The sequence below is a fragment of the Acipenser ruthenus genome, chromosome 12 (assembly GCF_902713425.1).
Source record: "Acipenser ruthenus chromosome 12, fAciRut3.2 maternal haplotype, whole genome shotgun sequence".
Lineage (NCBI taxonomy): Eukaryota > Metazoa > Chordata > Actinopteri > Acipenseriformes > Acipenseridae > Acipenser > Acipenser ruthenus.
This window is the reverse complement of record NC_081200.1, coordinates 41,061,460-41,080,221: the sequence shown is the minus strand read 5'-3', so window position 1 is coordinate 41,080,221 and position 18,762 is coordinate 41,061,460. Positions and strand designations below refer to the sequence as shown.

The 18,762-nt window shown below is 39.5% G+C and overlaps 1 protein-coding gene across 11 annotated transcripts; it reads right to left on the bottom strand.

Moving 5' to 3' along the window:
- Nucleotides 1-2,707: 2,707 nt before the first annotated feature.
- LOC131740116 (uncharacterized) lies at nucleotides 2,708-18,264 on the bottom strand. 11 transcript variants are annotated; one of them, XM_059035169.1, is made up of 7 exons: nucleotides 16,374-18,264; nucleotides 13,926-13,962; nucleotides 13,053-13,178; nucleotides 8,595-11,632; nucleotides 7,096-7,153; nucleotides 6,671-6,748; nucleotides 2,708-6,101 (listed from the first exon to the last, which is right to left on the bottom strand). In XM_059035169.1, the coding sequence occupies exon 7, from the start codon at nucleotides 5,344-5,346 to the stop codon at nucleotides 3,070-3,072; it is 2,277 nt and encodes a 758-aa protein (XP_058891152.1). In that variant the 5' UTR covers nucleotides 5,347-6,101; nucleotides 6,671-6,748; nucleotides 7,096-7,153; nucleotides 8,595-11,632; nucleotides 13,053-13,178; nucleotides 13,926-13,962; nucleotides 16,374-18,264; the 3' UTR covers nucleotides 2,708-3,069. The 11 variants fall into 11 exon arrangements, with proteins under 11 accessions (XP_058891152.1, XP_058891148.1, XP_058891147.1 ...); XM_059035165.1 differs by lacking the exon at nucleotides 16,374-18,264 and adding an exon at nucleotides 14,656-16,360; XM_059035164.1 differs by lacking the exon at nucleotides 16,374-18,264 and adding an exon at nucleotides 14,844-16,360.
- Between the last annotated feature and the right edge of the window lie 498 nt (nucleotides 18,265-18,762).

The following is an 18,762-nucleotide window of genomic DNA, read 5'->3' as shown; positions in this document are numbered from 1 at the left end:
GCAATATCCCTGTAGAGTGGATAGGGATCCCCCCTCAGCATCATGGCAATATCCCTGTAGAGTGGATAGGGATCCCCCCTCAGCATCATGGCAATATCCCTGTAGTGTGGATAGGGATCCCCCCTCAGCATCATGGCAATATCCCTGTAGTGTGGATAGGGATACCCCCTCAGCATCATAGCAATATCCCTGTAGAGTGGATAGGGATACCCCCTCAGCATCATGGCAATATCCCTGTAGCGTGGATAGGGATACCCCCTCAGCATCATGGCAATATCCCTGTAGTGTGGATAGGGATACCCCCTCAGCATCATGGTAACCGTGGAGTATTACCACAGTTGCATGGTAATGGAATCTGGTTAACACATTTCTTTTTTCCTGTTTTATTTAATATATAATTTTTCACAACAGTCTGAGACTGACAAACTGCTGAGACAGAAAACTGAACAGTAGGCTTCATTCTTACAACTTAATTACATGTCTTTGGATGCACAGAATTAAAAGACAGTGTTTAGGAATCTTTGGAAACGCTCCTATTGGCTTTCTATAAATAATACAAAATAGTCCGCACTGTAAATGTGTATCATGTTACTATTTACTTCCAACCTCGACATAATTGTGTGCTGTTTAAAATGTCTTATCAAAAAAATATTAACCTCAAGATAAAACTACAATTACAAACAATAATACACGTTTTTATTAAAGCCAACATAATTATCCAAAGGCACTCTGTGCTCTTGTGTTTTCTTCCTTCGTTTCTTTTGCAAGTAATAAATGTATCCATTTCAAACACGAAAACATATTAAACCAGCCGCTATTACTGTTAAAAACTGCTGAAAACCACGAAGATCATGAGCAGCACACACAGAACGCTCTCCTGGCACAGTCACCAGACACCTGCTTTACCTGCATACCAGGTAAAATAAGAATACACAGTGGTTTAGACAATATGTAGAACCGTTAAACCAATTCAAGATCATTATTTTCTCTTGCAAACGGATTGCTGTGATCCGTATTTCGCTTTGGTAATCCCATCGCACTTTTAATTTAAGTGTTGGAATTCTGTTTTTCAGAATGTAGAGATCAGGATCACTTATCCATAACATCATGATAATTTTGATCCTACTGCGAAGGATGAGTTCCCTTTTAAATCACAAAACATGGATATTTCGCTAGAAAACACACTGTATGTTCAAATATGTATTACAGTGCATGATTCACATATTTATCCTCTCCTTCAACGGCTGGTACATTGTGAGTGATGGCGATATTGTGCAAACAATGCAGACTGCAATGATGTTGCGCTCCATATGCAGGTTACTCAGACAATAAAATTCAAACATTAAACATTTTTTTTTACTAAATTTAATCGTTGCCTATTATTTTTATTATTTTCTCCCAATTTGGAATGGCCAATTATTTTTGTAAACTCAGCTTACCGCGACCACCCCTGCGCTGACTCGGGAGGGCGAAGACGAACACACGCTGTCTTCCGAAGCGTGTGCAGTCAGCCGACCGCTTTTTTTCACACTGCGAACTAACCATGCAGCCACCCAAGAGCTACAGCGTCGGCGGACCACGCAGTTCTCGGGCAGTTTACAGGCAAGCCCGCGGGCTGGTGCGGTGCGCGGTGAGCCGAGGACACCCTGGCCTCCCCCCGGGCGGCGCTCCAGTCCTCGTTCGGCAAACGAAGGAAGAGCGACGTCCAGACTATAGAGCGCATCCTGCACTCCACGTGGAGCGCCTTTACTGGATGCGCCACTCGGGAGCCCACATACTTTTATATATATATATATAAAACATAACAAATAAATAAACCTGTGTAATACTCATAATTATCTGGTCATGTTTTTTTTTTTTTTTTTTTTTAAGTTAGGCAATATCATAAATATCCAACACCTCTCTCCCTGGCCATGCACCTGTCCATCTCTCTCTCTCCCTGGCTATGCACCTGTCCATGCCCCTGTCCAATTGTCTGGCCATGCATCTGTCCAACAAAAGACATTTCGTTCAGTCTGCTTTTTTTGTAATAAAACTGGTTAATTTGAATAACTATTACAACCTTGCATAATAAAAACCTATGTGCAATTATCATTTAACCACCCAAACCAAACACCCAACACGCTGTATCTTTATTCAAGCCGTACACATATATAAACAGGTTCCTGTTTAAAATCATTAACATGACGGTGATATTTGGTGCCATGGCTGTTCAGATGAAGTGAATAGACTCCTTACATCTTTACCGGGACAGACGCCATGAAAAGGTAGCGGTGCCCGTGCCTCATATAGGGTAGGGTTATTCTTTCTTACTTTACTAAAAGAAGCTCAGTCAAGTCAATGTCTGCAGTCCAAACGTTATTCTTCCCTGTTCATTCAGGTCAGTTTTAGCAGTGCTCAGTGCAGTAGCGTCTACTGGAAGACACTCATATTTCCAGGAGTCTTGGTCACGTTAAAGTTTCTGAATTACCAACAACTGCTGCGCTGTGTCCTGTCCTGTGCATTGCTGTCAGGAGCATTTTAATTGTCCTGGGACACCAACACCCTGGGGTAACTACTGCTCCACCTCACCCAGACCCTGCTCTTGTGGCATTTAACTAGAGTCAGTAATTTACTTAGTTTTTAAAAAAATGTTAAAAACATGTTAATATCATAAAGATAAATCAGACAGTACCACGTCCTTTTCATTTTTTATTAAAACATGTTTTATGAAATAGATATATATATATATTAAAAGATGGTTTATAGAAAATAAAACATTATCAAAACTACAGCATTTGAAATACTTTCACAGTACAAGTGGCTGCAGGTTAATAGCTTATCCATGAGTCCATTGCCACTGTGGGTGAGTGACACTGGTTTTGAGCACAGTACTGTTCAGCAGGGTTGAGTGCTGATGCATTTGTCAAAATCTAAACTTAAACTCCTCACCAATAATTACAAATGGAACACTTAAATCAAAACATGGAAGCTTTTGTCTATCAATTCAAACGACAGGGTGTGCCCAAAGTCCTGTTCCCCCATGTTTTGGGGATTGGTGAAGGATAATGTTACATTCTTCCACATGTTTCAGTGGCTGGTCAGTGCACTGTCAAAACAAACATGGGGGTCCCAGGACTTTGTGGACACCCTGTACTCCCTCTTATAACAAACTCCTTGATTCGTGCTTCTCATGGAATCCTGTGTGTTCTGAAAGGACTGCAGAAACTTGAAGTTCTCATTAACCCTGAGATTACTGTGACAGTGTATCACTAATAGCTCAATCATGGATTGCACTTGGGAGTTCTCATTAACCCTGAGATTACTGTAACAGTGTATCACTAATAGCTCAATCACGGATTGCACTTGGGAGTTCTCATTAACCCTGAGATTACTGTGACAGTGTATCACTAATAGCTCAATCACGGATTGCACTTGGGAGTTCTCATTAACCCTGAGATTACTGTGACAGTGTATCACTAATAGCTCAATCATGGATTGCACTTGGGAGTTCTCATTAACCCTGAGATTACTGTAACAGTGTATCACTAATAGCTCAATCATGGATTGCACTTGGGAGTTCTCATTAACCCTGAGATTACTGTGACAGTGTATCACTAATAGCTCAATCATGGATTGCACTTGGGAGTTCTCATTAACCCTGAGATTACTGTGACAGTGTATCACTAATAGCTCAATCACGGATTGCACTTGGGAGTTCTCATTAACCCTGAGATTACTGTAACAGTGTATCACTAATAGCTCAATCACGGATTGCACTTGGGAGTTCTCATTAACCCTGAGATTACTGTGACAGTGTATCACTAATAGCTCAATCACGGATTGCATTTGGGAGTTCTCATTAACCCTGAGATTACTGTGACAGTGTATCACTAATAGCTCAATCATGGATTGCACTTGGGAGTTCTCATTAACCCTGAGATTACTGTAACAGTGTATCACTAATAGCTCAATCACGGATTGCACTTGGGAGTTCTCATTAACCCTGAGATTACTGTAACAGTGTATCACTAATAGCTCAATCATGGATTGCACTTGGGAGTTCTCATTAACCCTGAGATTACTGTGACAGTGTATCACTAATAGCTCAATCATGGATTGCACTTGGGAGTTCTCATTAACCCTGAGATTACTGTGACAGTGTATCACTAATAGCTCAATCATGGATTGCACTTGGGAGTTCTCATTAACCCTGAGATTACTGTAACAGTGTATCACTAATAGCTCAATCATGGATTGCACTTGGGAGTTCTCATTAACCCTGAGATTACTGTGACAGTGTATCACTAATAGCTCAATCATGGATTGCACTTGGGAGTTCTCATTAACCCTGAGATTACTGTAACAGTGTATCACTAATAGCTCAATCATGGATTGCACTTGGGAGTTCTCATTAACCCTGAGATTACTGTGACAGTGTATCACTAATAGCTCAATCATGGATTGCACTTGGGAGTTCTCATTAACCCTGAGATTACTGTGACAGTGTATCACTAATAGCTCAATCACGGATTGCACTTGGGAGTTCTCATTAACCCTGAGATTACTGTGACAGTGTATCACTAATAGCTCAATCACGGATTGCACTTGGGAGTTCTCATTAACCCTGAGATTACTGTGACAGTGTATCACTAATAGCTCAATCATGGATTGCACTTGGGAGTTCTCATTAACCCTGAGATTACTGTAACAGTGTATCACTAATAGCTCAATCACGGATTGCACTTGGGAGTTCTCATTAACCCTGAGATTACTGTGACAGTGTATCACTAATAGCTCAATCATGGATTGCACTTGGGAGTTCTCATTAACCCTGAGATTACTGTGACAGTGTATCACTAATAGCTCAATCACGGATTGCACTTGGGAGTTCTCATTAACCCTGAGATTACTGTGACAGTGTATCACTAATAGCTCAATCACGGATTGCACTTGGGAGTTCTCATTAACCCTGAGATTACTGTGACAGTGTATCACTAATAGCTCAATCACGGATTGCACTTGGGAGTTCTCATTAACCCTGAGATTACTGTGACAGTGTATCACTAATAGCTCAATCACGGATTGCACTTGGGAGTTCTCATTAACCCTGAGATTACTGTAACAGTGTATCACTAATAGCTCAATCACGGATTGCACTTGGGAGTTCTCATTAACCCTGAGATTACTGTGACAGTGTATCACTAATAGCTCAATCACGGATTGCACTTGGGAGTTCTCATTAACCCTGAGATTACTGTGACAGTGTATCACTAATAGCTCAATCACGGATTGCACTTGGGAGTTCTCATTAACCCTGAGATTACTGTGACAGTGTATCACTAATAGCTCAATCACGGATTGCATTTGGGAGTTGGTTAAATAGTAACACTTGCAAAATATCGATATCGAAGCGGGTTCAAATGCAAATGCAGTGCATAATTATATATATGTAGAGCACTCACTTCCCATTGCAACCACACACATGACAAAGCTGCCAGTCTATTCAAGTATAACATTGTATAGCAGCTGAGTGATGTACATCCGCTGACTACCTACGTTACAAAGCAGCAAGACTGTACCTGCAGCCACCAGTACAGTGGAAATCATTATGTGCAACACTATTAGATTAATTATTAAATGCTCCATTTACTACAAGCAGCAGCACTGGGGAAAGCTTGTTAACAATAAGCAAATTGTTAAAACTTCATGTAAACGGTTGCAGGACGCCAGGAATGTTTTTTTATTTTTATTTTTTTATTTTTTTTTGCTGTCTCTGTTCTGAAAGCGTTTAGCTTATTCAGTTTGTACCTGCAGTGCGCACAGGTACCACGACGCACAGCAAATCACATACCAATGGGAATTTAACTATTTAATCAAATTAAACCTTTTTTTTTATCATTTGACAGCACCAATCTATCATTTTTAAATAACTGGAGCTATATATATATATATATATATATATATAAAGTATAAAAGAACGTCTGAAAGACAAGCAGCAAAGATAATGAGGTAAAAAAAGAAAATAAAAAAGGGTTTTCTTTTCTAGTTCCATCTGCGCACTGAGCTCCCCTGTATCAGTGGCTGTGTTTCTTCAACAGATAGCTTTACAGTCTCTCCTTCTGCAAATAAAAGGATGAGTATCAATATCTTGTTAAGTTTTAAGAGGTGATACGATGATCTGTGCAATTTCTTTCAGCTCATCGGTAAGAATGTGTTTGGGTGTGTTCGGTACTATACCAAGATGAATCCCTGATCCACCTATTGTACTGTGTCTCATGTGACATACTTAACCAATATTAGAAACTTCTAAATGGTTCCAAGTTCTGTTTTTTATGCTTCCTGCTTCTGCAGAAATCATGCCATACACATGCCAGGTGGAGTTGAAAGGTTGAACTGTACTGAGATTTAAAATGTCCTTCTTGAATTTGACCTACAGAGGGCGTATTGCTGTTAACACTGCAGTTAAATAAAAATATTTTTTACAAATCTGGCAAAAAAAAAAAAAAAACATTATTCAGCTAAGAGTATTGTATTGTATAAAGAACAGCGATTGCTTTGATTTTTCAACATACAACTGTTACAAATATACAGTATGCAGAAAACAAAATGCATTTCTGTAATAAAACTACCATAGGGGTCACACTGAGGTTCTTCAGGTAATAAGAAAATAAATCATAATGATATTCACCGTCACAGCATTTTTGGCAGCATTGAAACATCCGGTCAACCAGGGCATGGCAATAATCTACCCAGGCTAGTTCACCTCCTGCAAGAGTAAGAGAAATATCTCTTCAGCACTGACTAGAGAACAGAGCGACGAGGCTTAGATGCAGATGTATAGGACAACAGAAATTATATCTAAAAACAACAGGCTTATTTTCTAACTCTTTGTTTTTTTAATTATTCAATGTATTTTTAGAAATAGGACAACAACATATTTAGCAAACACAGGGACAACAATTTCATCAATTTCTACTGGTACTGCCTCCTTATTTCCCTCCAGGATAATTCACTATAGGTGCACAGTTGGTGTTCAGGCAATATATAATGTCACCCAGGCACAAGGACTCAGTTGCAAAAAGTTCATCACAACCCCCTGAATCACTGCCTTACCCAGGAGTGGGTTACCTTGGTCTCTCCTGACAGTCTCTCCCAGTGGCTTGGGCTGCTCCTACAAAACAGGACAAACTTAAGTTAAACTTTGTGGCTTCGAACTTGGTTTCAGGAGACTAGGTTTCAGGCCACTGTGTGAGGTAGCTTTGCTGTCTCAAACCCCAAGTCTCCCGGTCTCCTGGAACCAGGTTTCAAGCTGCTGTTCCAAAAAGAATTTCTCACCAGTTATTACGTTACATTTCGCAGCCTTCTCTTGCCAGGACCCCCTTGAAAATTAAATGGTTTAAGCGGTTTGGAAAGAAAGTTTCAGGGGTTCACCAGCAGTAATACAGATCTGTGCACCATGAAGACAGGAGACAGTGACACTTAATACCTCTATACTGTATTAGTAAGGCGACTTGCAGAGACTAGGGTGTGTGAACTATGCATCAGCTGCAGAGTCACTTACAACTACGTCTCACCCGAAAGACGGAGCACAAGGAGGTTAAGTGACTTGCTAAGGGTCACACAATGAGTCACACAAATCCCACCTGAGTCAGTGACTGAGGTGGGATTTGAACTGGGGACTTCCTGGTTACAAGCCCTTTTCTTTAACCACTGGACCACACAGCCTCTGTACAAGTGTACCCCTACATATACTGTCTATAACAGTGTATCCCTATAGATGCTGTCTATAACACTGTACCCCTACACATACTGTCTGTAACAGTGTATCCCTATAGATACTGTCTATAACAGTGTATCCCTATAGATACTGTCTATAACAGTGTACCCCTTCACATACTGTCAATACAGCAATGAATGAGGTAATTATAAATTATATGTCATTATCTCTGGTACAAGGTAATAACTGTGCATTATAATGAGGTAAGGATACAGGTCATTAGGGGTAATTAAAAATATAATAATAATAATAATAATAATAATAATAATAATAATAATAATAATAATAATAATAATACAATTATCTGGTAAAAGTAATTAACAGTAACTTTTTTAATTAGACATATAAATATTGCTATCAACAAAATGTGTTCTCGATATCCCAGTTAGAATGGCTGACCTCAGTGCGATGAAAGAGAACTCTTCTTGGTATGACTACATTACTCCAATCTGTACAGTAACTGTTCTTTATATTAATAGTACCTTCTGTGTCTGGTTCAATGGAGCACGATTTTTATATGTGTATAAACATTGAAAACAGCAGCATTACGGCAGTCACACCCACACATTCTCAAAGGTATTCACTTCTGTTTAAAGTAAACGAATGTGTTGCAGAAGAGCCGCGGTGTGTGTACACATTAAACAGAACGCTAAACTTACTGCATCAGAGAGCATATTACAAATTAACCAAGCTAGCGGCACCGTACCACGTTGCATCAGCCTCATCTGGGAAACTGCGTCGTCCACTGCACGGTACTGGAAAGAAATGCCAGATGGCACCGCTCAGACATGCTTTATAGTTTTTAAATAATGTGTGAAGAAGGTCTTACTCTTACCAACTGTATCGTTTCCATTTTGTACCGAATTGAAATGCAAATTGTATCCACAGGGGAACTTGATGTGCACTCAAACAAACATTCAGTAGATCTGATTTTTTTTCTCTATCTTGTGATTTTTTTTTTTTTATTGGAAATCCCCCTCTTTCTGGACTTTCCCCAAATCGTAAAATGGTCGAGGAACCCAGGGTCCCTGTAAAACGTGTCTTCACCCGCGAATACACCGATGGCGTGCCTCCTGAAACACGCGTCAGTGACGGGGTCTGAATGGGCGGAGCGACATAAAATATGCTCCTGTGTCTTTAAGAAACTTGCGTGATAGTTTGAAGTGACACACACAGTACGTTTGTTTCAGTCGCGATTCCTGTGTAAATAAAAATGCAAATATATCCCTTGCAAAAGATAAAATATCCTCTTTGTTTTATTTTCCTTTTTTTAAGATTATAAGTAGCCTAAAAACAATGAACGCATTATTGTGTTGTTTTTAAAATGTTGATATTGTCCAGCTTACAGTTACAGACGGGTTCCTTATGAGAAAACCCGTGGTTAGTGTGTCCTTTATGTATCGTAAAAGGTGTGTGTGCTTGTGTGGTACAGTACATGTAAAACTAATAGGAAAACGTATAATAAACTATTATAAATATACATAACAGTGTATTGGGTGGAAAAGAGGCGTTTACAGAGAGAGAGAGAGAGAGAGAGAGAGAGAGAGAGAGAGAGAGAGAGAGAGAGAGAGAGAGAGAGATTGTTTTTTATTTGAATTTGAGAGAGAGAGAGAGAGAGAGAGAGAGAGAGATTGTTTTTTTATTTGAATTTGAGAGAGAGAGAGAGAGAGAGAGAGAGAGAAAGAGAGAGAGAGAGAGAGAGAGAGAGAGAGAGAGAGAGAGAGAGAGAGAGAGATTGTTGAAACCTGTTTGGTCTGCAAAAACTGAATTCATGCCACAAACCTGGATGCTTTGTAACCTGTTTATTTGAAACCCCTTTAATTTGTGTCCCCTAACTTACAGGCTGACAATGACAGGAGATCGGCGCAATCGTCTGCTCCCCTCCGTATTGCCGAGAATCTTCTGGCTCGAAAACTTGAAACGTGTCCCCTGAAAATTGCAAAGCTCCAAGGAGCAGAGAGCTAACTCAGAACTGAGCATTTATACTGTCACAAGCCCGGCCTGGGCAGGAAATCAGACGAGGGAGGGGGCTGGCGCGCAGCCCGCAGCGGAAAGTCCCGTCTGCTGAAAATCCCCGTCTGACTCACACGTTGGCAGTTCTCTTTTTAGTTTAGTTCAGTTTCATTGTTGTAGATTTGAATTATGTTGTGTGCTATTGTAGAATCTTATTACTTGCGTTGTTTTGTAATTGCAGCCGCGTTATTCCACACAGGAGCTGTTTCGTTAGTTTTCTAATTTTTATTTTCTGTTTTTCCTGTAAAGGCATTCAGTTCATGCTCAGTGTACGATACTGAGTCGTTGTCAAACGTTATCTGCGCAACACAATGGCAATTCAAATGCAAAACGTAAACATGCATAGGTGCTGAAATAAACTATGTGAAAAAAAACAGCAATCAAATGCCATTATAAAAATACAAAAGGCTGCCCTTTCATTGTTAGGACTGACCCGACTTTGTATTTAATTACAAACAGCATATCCGTAGCAACACCGATACAAAGGCCATTCTAGCTGGGATATGTGTTTCAACCATACCAGTTTCTGATGTAACTGATGACCTCTCAACCCTGGTGTGTAATAGCCCTTGAGGAGCGTACAGCTGTGCACATGTGTCCTGGCATAATGCAAGAACTCCTGTATTCTATCAGTAGCAGGCTAAGTAAATCACACGTGCAGTCAGTTTCACTGCATTAGGGTTGTAGAAGCCAGTCCACTGCGATTGTGACAGGACTGCGAGGCTAATGCAAGCGAAGCATGAACAGTAAAATAAATAATACAAAATATAAAAGTGAAATATTGTTAAATACTCGTATTCGTTCAATGTATTTTCCTGATTACCAGATTAATAAATAGGACTATTTAAAAAGGTTGAAATTGACAGCGTTTTCTCCGCAGCGCTCCTACAGATCCAAAAGCCTCAGCAGGGAAGGTAATTTTACACACCGCGACTCATCCAGCGCTGTATGAATTTTATATAAAATATTACTGTGTGGGACACGTACTGTAACTTAAACATATATAACACATTTACAATAAATAAACACTTTATTTAAAACATATATTACACATTTACAAAATGTACAAAATAAATAGCACCCATGTCACGGCTCGTCAGGCTCTTAAATTAAGCACCTTTAGCACCTCGGAGTCATGCGCGCCTCTGGGCTGCAGTATTGTCGAATGTTCTTTTGATCCACTGGATTTGTAAAGTCATATACTTAGGCATAGCACACTGTATTATCTTCACACAGGTGGGCGTGCATCCCTGTATGAAGGAGGCTCAGTCACTCCAGGCACGGCATTGCTTCAAGTCTCTACCTTGCTGATGGAGCGGGCTGGGAGCACTCACGCTGGGTACTGGCGCAGTCAGCGCACCTGAGCGAAGCACCTGGTCCAATAAACTCAGTTTAAATGGCATTCATTTGCAAACGTTTTCCCACAAATATACAATTTAACACCGTGCATAAAATACTGTACTGTGCAATGCCAAAGTGCTTTGAAACTAAGAATTAAAACACGTTGCCAGTGAATGCTGAGTCCGGTCCCTTGCCAGTGAATGCTGAGTCCGGTCCCTTGCCAGTGAATGCTGAGTCCGGTCCCTTGCCAGTGAATGCTGAGTCCGGTCCCTGAGTTTTTTGTTCTTTGTAGTTGACAGTAAGTAAAAGGCAATGCTAACCATGGCTTTAAAATAGGTTTGCTGGCTCCATGTTAGGAATAGCCACAGCATGACCAGTTCAATAAAACAACGGCGATGAACACATGCGGCACATTCGGTCCTGCTGCTGGGTGTTGGAGCAGGTTTTAGCTGTAGATAATAACTATGGGCCCTGTGTGAGGCTGAGTCTCTTCAACTGACAGACGAGGAATCCAGCGCCCTGGAAAAAACAAGACATTTTTCAATGACTTTTGCTTAGTTAGTTAGTTAGTTAGTTAGTTAGTTAGTTAGTTAATTAGAAGCCGAGTAAAAGTAAGTTTAGAACCGAAGGCAGGAAGCACTGTTTTAAACCGGAATAGCCTACCAGGTGAAGTAGTGGGATGTTTAACAATGGGAACATTAGAAAAAGACGAGATTCTGTGTTTTTAAATTAGTGTGCTAGCAAGGGACCAGCCTTGATGGGCCGAATGTCCTTTTCTCGTTCCCACACTTTTCTTATGTTCTTATGTACAAAACTACTTATTTCTTACCAGCCCTACTTTACCACAGTGGTCAATCAATGTGTATTTCTTATATAGCGCCTCTCTACTATGAATCGGCTCAAATATCTTTACAGATTAAAACAACAACGCATTGTAATCGTATACTGAACCATTCTGATAAATGAGTCAAAGATATGAAATTACACACGTTAAAATGATTAAAAACTGTTTTTAATCTTACGTTAAAAAGCAGTGACAAAAGAAAGTTACATAGTATAAAATATAATGATACATTGTCCCTTAAATGCATATCCTAAATTCTAAAAAATGTGTTTTTAGTCTTACTTTAAAAGCAGCGCGCAATGGTGCCTTTGTCACAAATCGTGTGCTGATAACTTTAAGATCTGATTTATATATATATATATATATATATATATATATATATATATATATATATATATATATATATATATATATATATATACTGTAGACCCTATCAGTACTGCATTGGCACCCCCACTTACTGGGCTGGAGCGGTAAGGGGACTCTACACCCCGGCAGTTCGGGTTATCTAACACCCCCCAGAACGCTGCATTGCAGGGTTATTGTTTTAGGCAGGGGGTGTGAATTGTATTCGTTTCCATGGACTTGTCACATGCACATAGGCAGTCACCAGCTCTTTAAAGGGACGAGGGGCTGTCACGGGGTGTATTGTAACGTCAGCTCATAGGCTGATACCAGCTATTCTCAAGAACGCAGAGATGGACCGCTTGTCAAAACCTTCATTAAACTTTAAGCTGTGGATGATTCAGCTAAACAAAATGTGATCTTGTTTTTTTTATTTATTTATTGTCTTTGTTCTATAGAGATCGATGTAGCTCCATGTCACCGCTTGCATTACCTTCTTATTAAGCATTTTCATCGCGTCCCACTTTTCTTTGTCTATCAGGATAGGGCAGGGGTGCACAATTCCGGTCCTGGAGGGCCGGTGTCCCTCCTGGCTTTTGTTCCAACCTTGCCCTAAATTACTTAATTGGACCAATTATTACCAATTATTGGTCTAATTAAGTAATTTAGAACACAGTTGGAACAAAAGCCAGGAGGGATCCGGCCCTCCATGACCGGAATTGTGCACCCCTGGGATAGGGGATGTGTTACCTCTCAAGTAATCAAACTCCAGCCATGAACGCGTGCTTGTAAACAGACGGGACAGGACTAAACCAATCAGAATTCCAACCGTTAGGAAAATGAAGTTATCCATAGTGCTGCTGCCGTCATTGGATCCTAATGGGGAAAACAGTAACATTGCATTGGTTTCACACACCCAGATTGGCGCTGATATTGGAGTACTCGGTGTTACTTTAGACAAGAGAGTCCAAGACTAGCGCTAATGGAGGCCTGTGAACCCATCTCACAGTGTTTATTTTAGGAATCAGTCTTGCGCTGCCCATTGATAAACGTGCATCACTTGTTGCTTGTTTAACTTTTCTAAATTGTAAACATTGATATTTTTTGTAAACAGATCGAATGTTTTTAGTCCTTCAAACTGTGGCCCGTGAAAGCCCCTCACACCTCCATCGTGGCGCCTTGTCAAGTGGAGACTATGCATGTGAGGCGCCTACAACATGATACGCTGCTCTCTCCAGCTGCACCGGTGGACCGGTTAATATCTCCAAACTCGTTTCACCAGCGACTTCAGCCAAAAGCTGGTGAATTAGCCTGCTTCATTTTTATTTATTTATTTTATTGTATAAATACTGTCCAAATTAAATGTATATGAGTAATAGAATTAATGGAAACACAACCACAACCGGACCCTGGACCGCAATCTCCTCTTTACTAGGGTACACAGCCTATAGTTTAAGTAAAAAACCAAAGCATGCATGCTTAAACATAGAACACGTAGGCTTAAACTACAGAACAGTGCAGTATCTACCGGTACGTGTGCATTACAATGCATATTATGATAACTAAACACATTTGACAGTTGTAAAGTGGTACAAATTATAACAATATGAAAATAAATCATACCTGTCCAGTTTCCATTAAGAGTCTCCGGGCCGACTCCCTGAAAATAGAACATGCACGAGAATTATAATTAGGATTAAACAAACCCGAACTCCTTTTGACTAAATCGTTTCAGATTTCTTCTTTAATCCACATTTCCACTGGGTGGCAGTATAGACCAAGGCACCTGAAACTGTAAAAGCGACGCAGAAAGCGTGCCTACAAAAACGTCATCAACATGCGCCTGCATGCAAGGTGGTTGTGATGGTGTATTTGTATTTTATCGCTGAATATTTTAGTTGTGTTTTAATAGTTGTGAAAGTCGGTTTTAATCCTGAACGCGTACTTTCAAACGGAGTATATCGTCTTAGAAGTGTGAAACTCGGTATGAAACGGTTTGTTCAGTTACAAATGAAGAGGACAGCGTAACGTTAGGAAGTTTAGTAAACACACAACACGCAAAGCCCATGATAGTTGCACAGCAGTTTTCAGTACATAGTCTAGATGAGTTCATTATTAATAACAGGTGTATTTAATTCATTTTAGGGAACCATGCAAACTTCATAATTCTAACGTTTACATTTTTTTTAAAATAAAGCCTTTAGTTTTTAGCCACCGCAAAAAAAAAAAAAAATAAATAAAAAACAATCGGCAACCGACTTTCCACCCGTCCTGCGTGTATCTGCTCAACACTGTCTTTAAAACTTTAACGGTGCCTTTAAAAAGAATATCTTGAAATCAGTTCGGCACTCACACTTTCTTCGTGGTCCCCATCTTCCAAAGTAACTAATATTTTTAACTTTAGCTTGGTTGCACACGGTGTGCCTCGGTTCGTATCAGCACGTTACATACAGTGCTTTCCTTAAATGTATGGAAACGACCAGGGAATCTGAGTTACACTTCAGTGCACCGCGTCGTATTCAGCCCCCTTTTCAAACAGACCTTTTCAGTGTCGGCTACTGTACTCCCAACACGCCAGCCTGGACATTGTCAGGACTGCCAGCAAGTTTGGTCCAGTTAATGTCCCAATCCAACCCTTTTTTGTATGTAATGAACTCTCTCCTTAACTCAGTACTGCACTGCAAAGTCGCCGTACAGAATGCCTGCGCGCTTTGATCTCTGAATCCAGGGGCCAAACTTCAATGCTCGGCCACACCAGCTGTGTATCGTCTCCTGTTCACCGCCTTGTAGCATCTTCCCAGTAGTTCCTAGAGACTGGCAAGTCCTTCCCATACTAGAAAAGTGAATTTAGCGTGTGAGGCATGCCCGAGAGACCACTGCCTTCATTTTTTTTTTTTTTTTTTTTTTTAAAAAGGTTGCTTCTGTTTTCAGTGAATGCTGCGTACTGCGCAGTCCGGCTAGATTACAATCGGTACAGCATGTCATGGGGTGTGTACCTGGGGTCAAACTGAGGTGCTTAAAGCCCTGTGCACGTGCAAGGTAAAGCCGCTCAGCTGGTCCCCTCTGCAGGACAGCAGACATGCTGTGAAGGGGGATGAGAAGGGTTTTCTGTGGGCTTTGCAGGTGTCTCTTTGGGTGCTTGCTTCTTTACAGCATGCTGAATGGTAATAAGGGGCACGTGTTGCTGTGCTTAAAATAGCACTTGTTAAAATTCATAATTTGCAATGCAATGTTTTGCTTCAAAACCAAAGCCATTCGCTAGGTGTTGGGTGTTACAGGTGTATGTGGGGGCAGTTGCCAACCCGAATATGCATGTACTGTTTCTCTAAAACGTTTAATGATTGCTCTGTTAACATTAGGCTACAATACATGTAAATAAATAAAATAAATAACTGGTTGAAAAATCAGAGTGTTTGTGGGCTTGAGTATTGGTGTTGGGTATGTGAGGACATTTGGGTTAGGCAGCTTGTCTTTGCCATTCTGTGAAGGGAAATTCCAGCAGGGGAATTCCAGAGGAAAGTACCAGGTGAGCTTGGAGGGGAATTCCAGAGGAAAGTACCAGGGGAGCTTGGAGGGGAATTCCAGAGGAAAGTACCAGGGGAGCTTGGAGGGGAATTCCAGACACCATTTTATAGAGGATAGCACATGTTCCATCTCAGGCATTGAAGTATCCTTGCAAATGGATGTTTTATCCTTTTAAGTATATTTGTATCTTTAAACATCCCATACCAGAGAACAGACAAACATTTACTAGGTTTTAAACAAGTCAAAATAATCAACAAGCAGTATATTGTACTGAGAAATTATTTCATTTCCAGCCATTGCAGGATCCCATTGCTATTATCTGTATCTGTGGATGGGAAAAGTAACCATGTGAAATTACTGAAAAATACCCTTGTCATTTTTACAGGTCCTCAATATTCAAATGTAAGTGTATAAAACAATGTTTTATTAATAATAATAATAATAATATGTATACAATGCACAATGTAAGCTCTCATATGGAATATAAATGTAACAAATGATCTTAAACTGTTTGTTTCATAGATGGCATCTACTTAAAAGACTTACCGAAAAGAATGTGTTTGGTAGAGCTGGCATCTTGAGTGTTTCAGAAGACGAACTGCACTGTTCAGTTGTGAGATGCATAATGAACAGCATCCAGCAAGTCTTTATATAAACTACAAGACAAGCCACGCCCCCTGGAAATACCCTGACATTTACAGTGGTACCCAGACCTGGTCCCTGAAGGCTAATCCATTCCTGGTCTTTGTTCCTGCCCAGTCTTAATTATTTCAATAAACCATGTATATTGCTTTGTGATGGTGGTCCACTATGAAAGGCACTATGTAAAATAAAGATTGATTGATGCCTGAGATTTTCACTGCTGTAACAATGCCCGGCACTGGCATAACCTCCAAGGAACGGACTCCTGACAGTCCACACACACTTTACAATTCACAGTACTGACACACTGGATGGCAACATGGTATTGGAGACGAGTTCTTTTTAGGAGAGAGTTGGAAACACTTCAATAAGGTAAACAATTTATTGTCACTTTTTTTTTTATTGATACACAAACAACCACAGTCCATCTTAACTGCATGCAGGTACAGATATTTCCAATCTAATTCTCCACAGCAGCAGTTTTTTGTCCCCTTTCACACATCTTAATGAAACCCTTACCTAAGGGATCACAGATCTTAATGTTAACCCAGGAAAGACAGTCCAAGATTAGACTTAATCAGCAGGGAGGGAAATAAGATCCCTATTGCATATCAGTTTCACCCATTCCAGTTTTTACTATGACCTTTGTTAGCCACAGTGCGTCTTATTAACTCATCGTAAAACCAGGAATGGAGCAAACTGCTATGCAATGGGAGTCTTATTTCCATCCCTCAATCAGGCTTTGTGAAAACACAGCTTTATTTCTATGGAGGCATGTCATCAGATTTTCCAATTAACAAATGTTAACAGAAATCTTGACTAGCCATGTACAGAACAGAGCTGAACAGGGGTCAGAAAGTGACCTTGTTTTTCTTTTTACTGAACCCAACCCTAAAAAGATTACCTTGTAAAGTTTTTTTTAATCAATTTCAATTTTTAACAATATTCTAACAAATTATTGAGTAATATAACTTAATTTTAGTATTCCAGTTTCAAATAAAATAGTTTGTATGTTAAAATGATTGGAATACAAGTTACCGGTGCATCATAAGAATTATAGACAAAAATAAACATACGAAAGATATTTCAAGAAGTTAGTTAAAATATCAAATTACAGAGGCACACGAGGTCATGTGTCTGATTAACACACTTGCATGCTTTCATTCTCGCTCCTTGTTACTCACATGAAAAAAACATCGTGTTGTAGATTTCATTTTCAAAAAATGAAATATTTCAGCAAGATGTCTTCTTACCAGTTTTGGCTTCATATGTACCAATCGATAAGATAACAAATATAAAGAAAACACATACATGAGACAGGTCATTGCTACAGAAACACTCACCGTTCGGCTCTCCCTGCAAACTACGAGCACAGTATGCGGTAGTCATATAGACCTCGCAGTGGGCGGGTATGAAGAACAGAGCGATCCGATTGGCTGTCAGACTTGGAAACTTGTTTATTTCCGTGACTTCGGTTTAGAAAAAGGGGGAAAGGGTCATTTAACGAATAAGTTTTATAAGAAAAGAAATGGCATCAGAATATTTCAGTTTTTTTTGTTTTTCTTTATTTCAGTTTTTTTTTTGGTACCATATATGTTTAGGTGTAATCTCCATGCTGTATTCAGTATTTTCAACAGTGATCTTTACAGGGCAATACAGAAAGGTGTACGACTTTTAATAAAATATATTAAATAAAAAGGTTGCCTTTTGTATTGTCTTCTATATTGAATATTGTAACCTAACGTAGACAATAGCAGAAGTGTTTTCTTTATACATCACAGTAAAGTGGCAAATATTTGAGACCATATGATACACTTTATACATGAACTTGATTGAATTGTATTTATTTTTGATAGTGTACAATATATTATAGTAATATTCTCTCTTGCTTGTTGAACTATATATATATATATATATATATATATATATATATATATATATATATATATATATATATATAGATAGATAGATAGATAGATAGATAGAGAGAGAGATAGAACGGCAACTAGAATGAAGCCACCCATACCTCATAATCCTGGGGCTTATGAATTGTCTTATGTTGTTTCAATTGTTTTAGTTTTTTTTTTTTTTTAATAGCTCTGAGAATTTATTCTCAAACTTGATGTTTGAGAATAATCTTTGGATACACACAAAAACACCAGTGTTCGTGTCTTCAGGTTTTCACAGCATTTATTTGTACATTCTGGAAAGAAAAACTAAAACAGCAGAAGAGCAGAATGTGAACGATTACAACTTTAAATAGTATAAAACAAGTAACTATGGATTTATTTGA

Excerpts from the sequence above, each read along its gene's own strand:
- LOC131740116 (XM_059035169.1), bottom strand. The coding sequence starts at position 5,346 with ATGCAATCCGTGATTGAGCTATTAGTGATACACTGTCACAGTAATCTC.